Consider the following 14,220-nt stretch of genomic DNA (forward strand, 5'->3'; position numbering starts at 1 on the left):
ATTTAGGCATTTTAAAAAATTACATACTGCTCAAAAGCCTTTGTAGCCACTCATGAATGGAGTCATATCAGTAAAACGTCGCCATACCAAAGGGTAGATACAGAAACTATTTCCCACCTAAATGTGCATTATCATTTAAGTAGTAGGCCAGCTTAAAATCATCTAACTGATCATCTGGATCTTATCCTGAACTTCAGCTCCTCCAAGAATTGCCAAGAAGGGTCTCTGCAGACTTTATAGGGCCTTAGCAAAGTTATCCAGCTCTTTCTTCATCAGGAAGCCAGCAGCCACAGCCGTCCGCCGATGGGGCTTCTGCCTGTGCCAGCCCCACATCTTACCATGGCCAGAAATTATGTTATTCCTGATCAGAAATGTTCTGATTTCATCAGCTGTCTTTTAAGTGTGAGCTTCGAAGTCAACAGAATGAGATTTCAAGTCATCAAGAAGCGTGAGTTACAGTTACGAAAAAGGCTTTCAAAAGAAAACCGCAAACAAATCCCTCTTTTATAGAGCATTCCATCTGCAGATAGTATGGTAAGAGAACATCTTTTGTATGGTGCAGTTTTTGTAGGACAAAAACAGATTCTAAAATTACAGCCAGAAATCTAAAGGAAGCCAATGCAAATAATACAATTAATGAGCCTACAGGAAAACGGAATTGGCTTAAAATACCTATCTCCATTCATGTAATGCTAAAGAGGGCACCTCCTAATTACACGATCTCCAACAACTGCTATTGTAACATGAGAAGTTTTTTATCTTCGCATACTCTTTAAAAATAATTGTGAGAGAACAGATGTACTTGAGTGACTTGACTTACTCGAAATGAGCTTGTTCTTGTTTTCTTCATAAAGATGTAGAGGCAAAGACTACAAAATCTACGGCCCCTCATGTTTAGATGAAGAACAACCTAGTTCTCAACAATATTTTCTTCCTGACCAGCACACACATTTTCCCTTCCCAGCTAGAGCGTTGTTCTAGTCCAATTAAAAGTCACAAGGCAAATATGAGGCTGCCTACATCTACTTGAGACACGTTATTGGTATTTCTGTTATTCCCGCCAACCAGTTTCCTATTATTTTCTATTTGAAGGCTCAGCTAGAAGACAAACACAAGAGATGTGGTTACCGAGAAAAATTTCTTGCATCATGTATAGATGTGCAATTGAAGGTAACAACTCAGATAAATTTGTAACAGCAAAATTTTTACAATGCACATGATGCGCTGAGCATACTTCCGTAACTTTGGCATTAATTTACACAGAAACGCGCAGGTAGTTTGTACGCACCTTTTACCAAAGTGTGTTTGTCCGTGGGAGATGAGCGAGCAAGCACTCGAAGCTTTGGCCAGATTTTGTCAATCCGCTCTTGCTCAATCTGGACGGAGGGAACACAAAAAAAACCCCAAAACAGTAAAACTGTTCACCTATGATTAGCAAAATGCAAAATACATTTGTGTCCGTATGTCAGATGATTCACTTCACTACTCAGACCTGCAACTTTTATCCAAAAGCACAGAATTTACAACAGCCATCAATGCTGCGAATGAAGGCAAGGTCAGAAAAGGCAGTTTTCCACCACCGAAGCTCAGCTGTTGGCTAACATAGGTAAATTTTGCCACAGGATCTAACCAGCCTTTCTTAGCATCTTTATGGATGTGGAGTTTCTCAAAGCTGATCAAACATGTTTACAAGTAACATTGTGTTGTTTTATTCTACATTTGAATCCAAATTCTTCACTTTATTTTGGCACCAGTAATGGCAGAATTTTCTCTGTATGCCAACAGCAACAAGGACAAAAACGTTACATACACTAATGTTCCAGGATTCCATCAAACAATGTAAGGAGTAAACAAATGTGCCCATTCGTTAATGATGGACTCAAAGACACGATATAGAGTTTACTTTTTTAAAGCTGACTTCAATAACCTGTGTGTTAGCTTCATCTTCTATAAGGAGTTAAAAAGCTTCTGAAGAATACCTTAATTACGTGGATATTAGATGAAGTGGTATAAAATAAAGCAATGATATTAATGATTTTTAAATAAAGCTGGTTCCCAGTACAGGTTGCACTTTTATGAGACAGACCTGCAAATTGCTGGTGAGTTCCTTCTCCTCTTTGCTAACAAGCCTGCTTTTAATGTGCTTAGTTTTGATTTCTCATAGACTAGTCCTGTGGTTCAGAACCTGCTGAATTAGGCTGGCACTAAACTGGCAGTGGCAATGCATCATGCATAGTAAATACTGCATTTTCAGTGGTATTTTGAATAGCAAAAGGCTAGCAGTAGAAAGAAGTAGAAAGCTCTCCAAGTAGTCTTGACTGCTATGAGGTACACAACAGTGCAGGAGAAAAAACATTTCAATGTTCTCCCTATTTTTTAGTAACATATTCACAATATTCAGTGTATTAATTACCTCTCCCTTCTCATTTCGGATCCTTCTGTTAAACTCTTTCCCTTCGAGGCAGAGAAAGTCTTCTCCCGGATGAATGATTCCACATTTTATGGCAATGGCACGTGCTGTGTTGATGTTGTCTCCAGTGACCATGCGGACTGTAATTCCAGCTCGCTGGCACTTTCTTATGGCTTCTGGGACCTACAAAAGCAAGATAACAGGAAAGAAAATTCCTAGATAAGAGATAAAGTTTAAGCCAGCTGTTTCCAATCAGAATATTTTGAGGCTAAGAAATTCAGGAAGCAAAAAGAGAAATCACAGGTGTCATGGCATAAATGATAGCAACCTCACTATTGCAGAATTGAGGTTACACAACAAGCAAGACAAATCTAGCATCAAGAAGCACACAAACGATTTTTTAGATCAGTTGCCCAAAGCTTCCCCTGACTTCAATAAAAACGAGCGCTCTGCAGCTTGTTTTGACCTTTAGCATCAAGGTACAGCATGCTGAACCAAACATACTCGACATACATGAAAATACGAACTGAGAATATGTGTATTTTGTACATAAAACTATCTAACTTCTGATCCAAACTTTCAATAAGATTATCTAAAAAGTTATTGTAATTTAGCACCACTACACTAATTCGTGCAAATCAACAGCTGGAATTCCTAAGTATATAAATTTAAAAATTCATTAATAATTTACATATTTTGCAACTGTAAAATTTAAACATTATTTTAGTTACAATCCTTTCTGCATGAGACTAACTTTACCTTCTGCACAGTGTACATAACCGGTGAGAGAGAATTCAGAGGGTAACAGGGTCCATGAGATGAATGTAGAAGCTATATACTGACTTGCCATCATATACAGCTTATTTTAAAAGGTTTTTGTAACTAAAATGTGCAAGTGCTAGGAAATTGATTCCTAATCATTAAAGGAAACTCTTAATACATCTACTTGGGTATGTGAAGTCAGTGCCTATAGAAAGGCTACATGTCTATAGCTCAACATCAGACGGGGAAAAACATGTATTCCTTTAAACGATAAGTATCACCCTAACGAATGAATGCAGTCTTATCACACTTTTGCAGTATTATGAAAGCATTCTTCAAGAAAAAAAAATAACATTATTTGACATGGCAGAATAAGAAGTGTGTTCTAACAATTCAAGAACAGCCTAGATAAGATGCGTTCAACACACTCCCGCTTCTTCAAATTTCCATTTTTACCTAGAAGAGACTAAGGGCATCCCAAGATCCTCTTGAAGACAGAAACCCACCCCAGAGCTGCAAGAACCAGGACTCCCTTTCTACAGGAGATGGCAAAGGACAGCTATAAAGAAATTAGAGGCTGCACTGGTTCTCACGCGTGGAGCAGCAGAGAGGTACTTGAAGTAGACAAGTGACAGTCTGAGAGGAAAGAGATTCCCAAATGATGAGCATGACTTAGATAAGCATCTGAACATTAGGCAGTGATCCTAAGTAAACTTCCAGACAATTTGAAGGTTAACCCACAAGTTAAAATAGCGCCAAAGAGCTGGCCCTTGATGCTGGCTCTGCAGTGTTGCCTAATGCTCTCAATCTACCTAATGTGCACATAAACCAATACCCCAAATACATGTACTTGACCACTGACTGCAGACTGCTGCTATATTATCAGCTGAGCTTCTTCAGGTGACCTACTTATATAAAGTAGTGGGATTGTCTGACTGGGAATTGTGTCAGCTATCGTGTACATAGACCTGTTGGTTTCCTGCAGAAACTAATAAGCAAATGATATGAAAAGAATTTTAATTTTAAAATCATCATTAAAAAATACAAAACCCCTCCATTTAAATTAAGAAAGGGGATCAAAATGGCTATTACTGGCTACAACAGCAAAGCCTTGCTATATTCTACTGCCAGTTCAGTGCAGCTTGCTGATCATAACCTCTATTATAGATATAAGGCCACTGTAGAACTCAATGCCAATTAGAGTGGCTCAATCTCCTCCATTAGTACAGAAAATACTAAGAAAAGGAGTCACCATCTCCAACATTACACTGTCGATTTTGTGCATTTCCAGGTATTTTCATTTCTTCTCTAGCCACAATGCTGAGGGCAGGACCTGGGCTTTGACTGACCACCACCGCTCTGATCCAGCGTGGGAATGGCTGTATAGCTCGGGCTGCACATCAGACGGAAATTACACTCCCTTAAACCGTACTGTAGATAATGATTATCACAATCGGTGAATACAATTTCATGCCATGTTTCTGCATCTTTATTAAAATATTTTTTTCTCGGGAAAAACTATTCACTTGCATAACGGCTCATCTGCCCAGTTGTGTTCTTTCTTCCTTAATCAACAAGAGGCAGTTGTGAGGCTTCTATTTTCCAAAATGCTCCACTAAACTAACACCTAATTGAGGATCAGTCCACCCTCCGACTGCATCTACAGAACGCGCTCTTTGCAAAAATGACTCTGTCAACACAGATTACAGAACCAAGAGAAAAAATAAGGGACAGAGACTTGTCTTCCCATTTCCTCATCTCTACTAACTGAGAATATTCTTCCCACAAGTTGTATCCTGGAAATATTATTTGGACCTGATGCCTTTTAACATTATGAAATAGACTTCTATGTGGGACATACAATCAGATTAAATCTATTACTTAAGCAAATGGCTCCTGATTTAACCAGTTTGCACATTAATAATCCTGACTATATCCCATTTGCCCATTTGGAATGCCCTCAGTATTCACTTTAACTGTGGTGACCCTCATGCATAGCATATGACAGATTTAGATGACTATCTGTAAAACCAGGACAGTGTATGAACCATGAAGGAGAAAAATGAATTACAGTGCAAACAGAAAAAAGGTCTATTCACATTAAGTGCCAGTCCTATTAAACAAGGTCATGGAAGGACAACCTAGTTTCAGATACATCTCAAACTCATATATAACTACAGAATTCGACTTTTTTTTTTTTTTTCCTATTTTCTATTCTATTTTCCTCTTCTCTCATTTTTTGGACAGCTGGTGGGTGGTATCTGATTTAATACTGTGTACAGTAATTACAGTTAAAATATTGTTCACATTTTTTTATTGCTTTAAGGAAGAAAGTGTTGGCAGACTGAGTGGGCAGTGGAAGCAGATCTTTTCCATCAGTTGTGCAGAGCTGAAGTACACATTTCAAAATTTGCTGGTTTATTTTCTCTCTGCAAGGAAAACCTGCTTGTACATGCCTACATACATAAATTGTCCAATGCAGGAATATCTATCAGAATCAGGTGACAAATAAAGAGGTGACATTTGGAAGTGATTCACGTTCATCTCCCAGCAATAACAGATTGTAGGCGTACATTGGCAAATCAGTATAAGCCAGTATAGACTCATTAAAACTGATCCAGAAAGACTGTCAAAATCCACAGAGAAATCACTACAGGAACAATCCATCGTTCTATTCGTTCTCTTCTTGCATATTTATCCAAGGAAAAAACAACACACGTACAAACCAAAAACTAAGTATCAAGCAGGTAGTTCAGTGCTTGATAAAAACAGCTGCTGGTAATGAATAAGCTAGTGTCTGAATCAACCTAAATAACCAAGGGATTATGCAAAAGTCATGCGTGTCCAGTGGTTACACTCCAGATAACTTTGGTCAGTTGCTGGATATCATTGTGGAATAATTCATCCAAATAGTTTCTTTTAATGTACAGAAGGAAATGCAAGCGCAAGAAAGCTGCCAGCAGTATCATGAGAACAGATGTGGCTGGTGTGACCCCAGTGACACCGCAGGGACCCCGTCCCGGATCTCTCTGAGGATGTACGTGAGCCACCTGCCACAGGAGCTCTGTGCACACCGGGAGCCTCAAATTGTGCATGCGTGAACCCCGATGGCCATCTCAGTGAAAAGGAAAAAACGGAGCCTTTCCCAGGAAGAATAGGAATGGAATTTAAGGGAAACTAGAAGCTCCCAGGATGGTGACACTGGACATTGGAATGACCTAATCTACCATTTCTGTCAAAATAAATTCTGATATCCATGAATACTGAGAATATTAATAGAACAGCAGGTGTAGTAATATTTCTAATTTTTATGTTCTTTTTCCCTACAGAAAGCAGTTTGAAAATTCATAAACTTTGGTGGTGATTCTATTTAATAAGTGGGCTTAACACTGGCAAAATAGTAAGGTCCCTTCTAACAGCCTAACATCTTACTACTTGAATCTACAGTGGTGATTTCGCCATTGTAACATATGTATATTACAATATTCCCATAAAGTCTCATATTCTATACCTAGACAGTTTTTCTGAAATTTATGGGTTTTTTCTGTCTTGGGGGGTTTTTTTGGTTAATTTCTTTCTCCCAAGATACTGCTACTGCTTTTTATCAATGTGTGGAGTAGCAATAATTTAAACATTGTTTTAAATGTTCTCATGATGTTATTATCACTTTAAAACAGCTGAAAGGGCCAAAGAGGAAAAACAAACAAAAACCAAACCACCACCAACAAAAACACCAACAAAAACACCACCAAAACAGCCCCACCACCCCAAACAACAACAACAAAAAACCAAAACACAAGAAAACGAAAAACAACTGTCGAACATTTGGTAGAACTCTGAAATTATAAACATTCTATTGTGACTTGCAATGAAGAAAGAAGCGTTACTGCATATTCTGGCATTAAACTACAAGAAATTCAATACATTATTAAAATAATTATCTGGAAATATTTTTTTTTCCTACCTTCATTTTCTTTGATCCTTTACACAGAAGTCAGACTTGTCCTCTTTATTTTTAGCAGCACTATTCATTTTTACCTCAAGGTCCTAAGAAATTATTCCCTACAAGACGGGAGCAGTTCTCTTATAAAACACACTCGCAGTAATCACGTGAAAGGATAGTTTGCAGCTATTTTCAATAATAACTGCAAATCCCGCTGCTCCCCATTCCCTCAGGCTGTCATACCACACATAGCCTGACTTGAAGCTGTTTTCTAACAAATGGATCATTTGGGAGGGAAAGGGGAGCGATTCACAGCTCCAGTGGTCACTGACAGTTAAAAACTTTCTGACTTTATGTATTTGTGAGCTCAGGCATTGAGGGATTGCTGCAGACAGAACATTTTAAAGAATATTTTAAATTATTTTTAAAGAGATGCAATGTCAGGTGTAGGGACAGATGGAGCAGCAGCAAGAGACCACCTGATGACAGATAAAGTGAATGACATTTATCTGATGGATGGTTGCAGAGATAAGGAGTTTATCAGACAGCTTTCACCTACCAAGATTTACTTTATATTATAATCTTCTTGATACTGAAAAAACCCAAGAAAGTCCATTATCATACAAAGCATAGCTATGCGGTTGGTACCCGTAGCTGTAATTTTATCATGCTAGTTTCCAAAGTTACAGCAGACAGAAGTATGTAAAGCTTACTTTATAAAGGACTCGGGGAAAAAAATCAGGTTAATTGATACTTTTGAACTTCCTATCATTTCTAGTATTGCCATCAATTCTCAGTGGATCAAATACAAAAATTTAGACGTGATTTAAAAAAAAAAATCCAGCAAAAATATAAAATGAGACAGAAGAATAAAAAATACAAAGATGGGTGCCAAACTGCTTGCTTTTTGCCGCATCAGAACCCACTCTTTTTGTGTAAGAGAAATTTGAATTATCTTTCGATGACCTTACTCCTTCATCACCTCCTGAAATAACCAGAGAATGGAAGAGTGGATTTCTGGGAGCAGAGGAGCATCACTCGCTGCCCTGGGTGCTCCAAACGAAGACAGCAGAAATGTCAGCACTTTCAGCTGTGGGACTTACCTTCTGTTACTGCTTTGAAACAGTAAAATGGAATTAAAGCTCCACTATCAAGATTAATTATCAATTACCATATACATAGGTCAAGAAAGTTTTTACCTCTTAATCTTTGAATTACTGTAGTCATATAATTTCCAAGTGTAGTAGCTGGCATGTGCTTCCACTGTGCACACCCAATACTGATTTTCTCAGTTTAGTTGGGTTGACATTTTAGTCGTATTTTTACCAGTCGTTTAGGTATAGTATCCATGAAATCTGCAGCCTTTCTGTGGCAAAGCTTTTCCTTGGCCAAATAAAATATTAAAAACAGGTTTCCTGAGTAGCCACCCATCTTAAGAGAACCAGTAAAGGGGCCCCCGTTACAGTAAAACACAAATCTCCAAGACTGTGCCATTCTTCTGGAAGGCGAGCACGTTGCAGTTCTAATCATGGCAATTACGATCACCGTGTGGCTTTTCTCTACTTTCAGAGTTGTGTATGGCCACATTACTTAAAGGAAAACTCTTTAATATCTGGAAGAACAATAAAACTTCTGCTAATCATTCTTCCTGAACACTACTCCTTAAGAGAAGGTTAAGTCGCCTCAATCTTGTAAGTTCAACAAGCCCTATTTTGCTTTGTTTAAATATCAGTTGATTAATAGTTGTTTTTTATCAAGTTAATTATTTGACTTTTTACCACATAAAGTGTGTTTCTAAAGCTCTCTTCCATCTTCTTTGACAGAGCTAATTAAAAAGAAAAAAAAAAAGATAAAAACTGCAAGAACTCTGTAGATCAACTTATGTTCAGTTCTCTGAAAAACTCTTTATAATGTCAGAAGTTGATATACCTCTGGCCTTACTGGGTCTTCAATGCCAACAACACAAATGCAGGTCAGGTCAGACAAGATGTCATTCTCGTTGTCCCAGTCGGGCTCCGGGCTGCTGTTGAAGTCTCGGAAAGCAACGCAGATAGTTCTCAGTCCATCACAGGCCATCGGTTCAATCACTTTCTTCACCATTTCATCTCGGTCACGTGGTCTGAAGATACGCGGTTCACCAGCTGCATTAAGGATCCTGGAACATCTTTTTTTTATTTATGAGAAGAAAAAAAAAGTTGATACTGTGATTTGTGACAGTGATTTGCATGACTGCTGAAAAGTATTCCCTTGTATCAGCTCATTTCATTCAAGTTTCCTTTTTTAATGTCATGTTTTAAATTTCTACTGTTAATTTCTGTATTAAGCAAGAAGATTCACTACTGAAATATCACAGAGAATTTGTTTGTAACTTACTACATAGACAACAAGAGCCCTTCATCCATTATTTCCTCGCTACCCATGTAATTAATGAGCTGACAAAGTGAAACTGAAAAACCCTTATTTTCCAAATAGGTTTAACATAAAGAATCTATTTGTCAACTACCCAATGTAGACCCAGTTCTTTGGCTAGCCAGTGATAAGAAAAATAAGCCAAACAGTTCTGCAAGAGCAGGTGCTTAAAAAAATGTGGAAAAAACCAATACCAGTTCATACTACTAAAGAGTGTCGTATTTCTACTGAAAGTAGCAAATTCCAAATACCAAAATCCCCATGTACGTCTTATTAGTGTCAGAATGTTCTGCGTTTTGGAAAAGCACAGCAACTAATCCATTGAACTTACTTCTTCAGAACGATTTCAGAAGCTCCTTTGCTGTACATTCGGAAACTACCATCCGGCATTTTGATGACGGTACTCATCGACTTCCTCACAGAGTTGAAGGTGTAAACTTTATAGAGTTTCTCCTCAGGGATGAGGTTCCGAACAGGCTCATAATCCTGCTTCAAATCCAGGACAAAGCCCAAGAGGCCGCACTCCGTCTTGTTGCCTACCTGGCGAGGCAGCCCACCCTCCTTCTCCGGTGGCTGAAGAGAAGAAAAAAATAGATATAAATGTCTCTAATGATAAGCAACACCCAATGCCTTCTGAACAATTAATACGAAAGTCGCAGCGTACAGTTTAAGATCTGACACTCTTAACTGCGCGGTCACGTGTCTTCTGATTTTTAAAAGCTAGCAGATAATCCACAGAGCTGGAACACACTTGACGCACCTGCTCTCACAATGAGGAAAATTTCTCTAGACACAACTACTTTTGGTCTCTTGCATTTCTTTTAGGTTAGCCATTGGTAGTTCAATAGCTTGTGATGGTTAGGAAATACATCATTAAAAATGAAGTAACTTTCTTTAGGTCAAAAATAATGAATTCTCATTTTTCATAGAGTATTTCCTTTTCTCACTTGCTTAGCATTATATTGGTTTGCTGATACTCATGGTTATAATGGTGAGTTAAAGAAAGATTCTGTCCTTTTTTCTACTAGACATTTTTTATGTAAAAAAAAAAAATCTGCATCTAATCACAATAGTAAATCTCAGAGAAAAAGGTATTTCCAACAATCCACAAAATATTCATTCTAGAAGTACCCGTTTCAAGAATTACCGTACTTTAGTCTGCTGCTTCAACCAATAAATGCTTTACATGTTAGAAAAAAATGGAGTAGGCTAAACATTTTGCAACTCCTGACAATTCTTAGTCCTTCTAGGGACAATGAAGGCTTTACCTTCCTATTCAAAATATAAATATATTTCATGTACAAACTTTCTTGGAGGTGTAATACACCTCAAACAAAAAAGTTCCTGTTGTCAAGACTCCAGATTGACTTGAAGTGACGCCTGTGTGAACTATAGACTGGTGATAACCTAAATTTTCTTCTACTTGGTAGAATTAGAAAAGTGTTGCATAAGTTAGGGCTAAACTAGACGTACGGGAACCAAAAGAAGGGAAAGTCCTTTCACAACTTCAATGTGCTTTGAAAACAGGGTTTGATTTGACTCAAGACACAACTGTAAGTCATCGTTTTCAATGTGACTTACACTTCTGCCTCATATTTTCTAGAATTAGGACTGCAGGACTGCATTCAGAATCCATGTTTAACTTTGCTATAGACTTTAAAATCCGGTGTGCTTTGGAAATGCGATTCATAGGTAGATGGAAGTCCATACATTGCCCCTTGGTGGGATGAGGGGTAATGTAGGAAATGATTAAAGTTAAAAATCAGTAATCCGACTGAGATTTTAATGCTTGCAACAAGTATGGCCATAAAAAGGGAAAAGGGGACCTTTAAGAAAGCATTAGCAAGCATGTAAGTAGGTATTCCAGAAAACCATCAATTGCAGCTGGTTTGAAAAATGAAGGTCAGATAGATACTAGTAGACTCGTCCACAACTGAAGTAAGCAAATAAACACAGATTTTCATAAGATTCACCTGTCACCAGGAAAATACATACCTGGGGACAGGCAGATTAATGTCATTTCTTTTTCAGAGAAATGCATCTATGGTGAGGAATACATAATAATCTAAAAATCTCTGTCTCAAAGAGATTTATTCTTCAAAGAAGAACGGTAACATCTTTCCTCTATACGAACAATCATTTTTTACCGAGTTATATGGGTCATATTTGTGTTGCTATGACATTTTAGCATTACTCCAGGGTCAATGTAAAACACTGACACTCAGCAAAAATGCTAATATATTAATTTTATTGTATGGTATAACTACTTGCCCTGCAATAATCTCATTATGCTGTGATGTAACTTCCCTCTGGATTCTCAAATTCACTTAAGAATCCTTAATTTAAAACCCAAGAGCTTGTAGTTACGTGTATCTGGAAGGATTGTTACATCCACTGGATATGGAAATCTCAGGAGTCAAAAAAAACCCCTTTACAATACAGTTTTGTTTAAATAAATCAGATAAATTTTCATGTCATGGCAGGCAGGCAGTTCCTGAAACATGCCAAGAGCTTCACGTTTCTCAGAGCAACAGAGTAATCAAGTTCCCTGCCTGGGCAGTGGTGCTAGGAAAGACTGATTTCTTGGTGCACATTGTATCAAACTCTTTCCATTTTAGATCAAAATCCTCATTTATGCTTTGGCTCGCTCTGCCACTGAAGTCACTGAATCTCAACATTAACTTCAATGTGAACGCGATCAAGCGACTAGCAAACACACACTGGAAACCAATGAAAGACAAAAAGTTCTTTTCATCGAAGACATGCAATCCTAGACAATAGTTAATGTATATGTATGATTTCTTCATGCCCTGATGTGAGTGGATATTGAGAAAATAAAAATCTAGCCACATTTCACAATATATAAAACTAAATTTTAGGTGTCCTTCTAAAATTATATTTATTCCAACAAAAAGTAGAGCACGCTCTCTTCTTGTTACTGGGGTCTAAAAATAGTTGTGTTTTAGTGAACGTCTTTTGAATGTAAATACGTAAGCAAGGGGAAAAAATACCAGTGAAAAGAAAACGAACCGACATTTCAGAAAGGTTTCAAAAATCTAACAAGTGGCCACCTCCCTCTAGAGCAGCTGCCGTCCCCATGTTCTCTGTATGTTACATTATAATAAAGCATATGGTGGTGAGAGCTGGCAAGTAGCGCTTCCTTCCCTGACTGCTTCAGCTCCCAAGCGACACGCCAAAACGGGGCTCCTTCCAGATTGGTCTTGACAACCCTTTGCAGAAGCTGCCGGCTTTTAAAACTTCCTACTGAGCTGCAGCTAAATTTATTTCTTGCTGAAACCTGCAGTTTATGGCACCTGGAAAACAATTAAAAGGACAGTCTGAAGGGGTTACTTTTGAATAATGAACTAGGAACAGCTTCATTGACTCCTCAGGGAATGAAAACCCTTTGACAACATTTGAGAGAAAGCCTTTGAATTGTGATTTGTAAACAGGAGCTGAGTCTTTGGGAATGGCCTGTTCCTCCGGAGCTCGGGGAAAGGTCTTTGCCAGTCACAAAGCTGCTACAAACTGTACGGTCTTCCAGCAGGAGACCGAGCCAAGATTTTCCTCCAATAACAACTTCCCGCTGATCCTTTTATAATGTTTTCAAATGTTTCTTCCAAGTCTTTATATTATTTATGTAGTAATAACATTACAATTGTAAGTAAATACTTGCATGTAAAACAAACTGCAGACATGTTAAAAAACCAGTTCATATCATATCATATCAAAATAGGTTTCTAGGTCAAAGTACAGCTGTATTATTAAGGCCTAAAAATAACCCAAAAGCTAGTACTGACTAATACCGAACTGGGATTACAAAAGGAATTTTCAGAACTATTGCACCAGAAAATAATTGACTAATAAACAGGTTAAGAAGGGAGAAAGATAAAACCGTGGGTGTAAGTTAAAAAGGTGCTTCAGCTTTTAAAATTAGATTAGGAAACTATAATGCTTCCATTTTTACCATAACACTTGCTAAACTTCATCTTTCTCATTGCCATTTTTGATGTTAAAAGAAAGGACCTGGCAAGAACATGGAAGCGGTCTTTCCAAATCAAAATGTTAGGATTTCATACACTATCTGAAGCCTTAGTTTGTTTTTTGTTTTTCTTCTGTGTTCTACAGATTAAACTGCTCCTTTAGCATAATGACGATTGTAAATATACCCATTTTATTGAGATAAAAAACTAACTTGGTTAGACTATTTTATCCACATTGAGTGCTCCATTTCAACTCCATTCACAATAGGCAAACAGAGGAATATAACCTTTTAAAATTAATTAGCGAAAAATTTCTGTTCTACATTACAAAAAAGAGAAAACGGACTAGGATGTGCAGGAATTTTCTCTGTATATTTAAACATTATATATGCAAAATTTAAAACAACTGAGACAGATTAGTGCTGTTTGAACCATGTGATATTTTTGTTTTTTAATTCCTAATAAAGGAGAACTACTCAAAAGTGTAGTACTATCAAATTCAGATATATTCCCTCATTGCATAATCTGAGTCAGTGATTTAACAGAAAGCATCTAAAACAAGATTAAAACATACTAAATTTATAATCAAATGTATCAGCTTTTTGTAGATTCACGTTTAATTCAACTGATTTCAAGCTAAACCAAGACAGACATAAAAACGACTGCTTATCTTAGAGAAAAACGTGAAAATTAAAGGAGTTATTTTTAGCCAA

At 37.5% G+C, this 14,220-nt stretch overlaps 1 protein-coding gene across 10 annotated transcripts in view; it reads right to left on the minus strand.

Moving 5' to 3' along the window:
- Window positions 1–14,220, minus strand: part of ATP2B2 (ATPase plasma membrane Ca2+ transporting 2) — a 170,583-nt gene that overhangs the window by 41,604 nt on the left and 114,759 nt on the right. For all 10 annotated transcript variants that reach the window (XM_065642940.1, XM_065642939.1, XM_065642938.1 and 7 more), the window contains 4 exons: window positions 9,856–10,097; window positions 9,045–9,279; window positions 2,414–2,593; window positions 1,289–1,376 (listed from right to left, as the gene is read on the minus strand). In XM_065642940.1, the coding sequence (XP_065499012.1) occupies window positions 1,289–1,376; window positions 2,414–2,593; window positions 9,045–9,279; window positions 9,856–10,097 (745 nt within the window). The remainder of the gene's footprint in view (window positions 1–1,288; window positions 1,377–2,413; window positions 2,594–9,044; window positions 9,280–9,855; window positions 10,098–14,220) is intronic.

This window comes from Caloenas nicobarica, chromosome 11 (assembly GCF_036013445.1).
Source record: "Caloenas nicobarica isolate bCalNic1 chromosome 11, bCalNic1.hap1, whole genome shotgun sequence".
Classification (NCBI taxonomy): domain Eukaryota; kingdom Metazoa; phylum Chordata; class Aves; order Columbiformes; family Columbidae; genus Caloenas; species Caloenas nicobarica.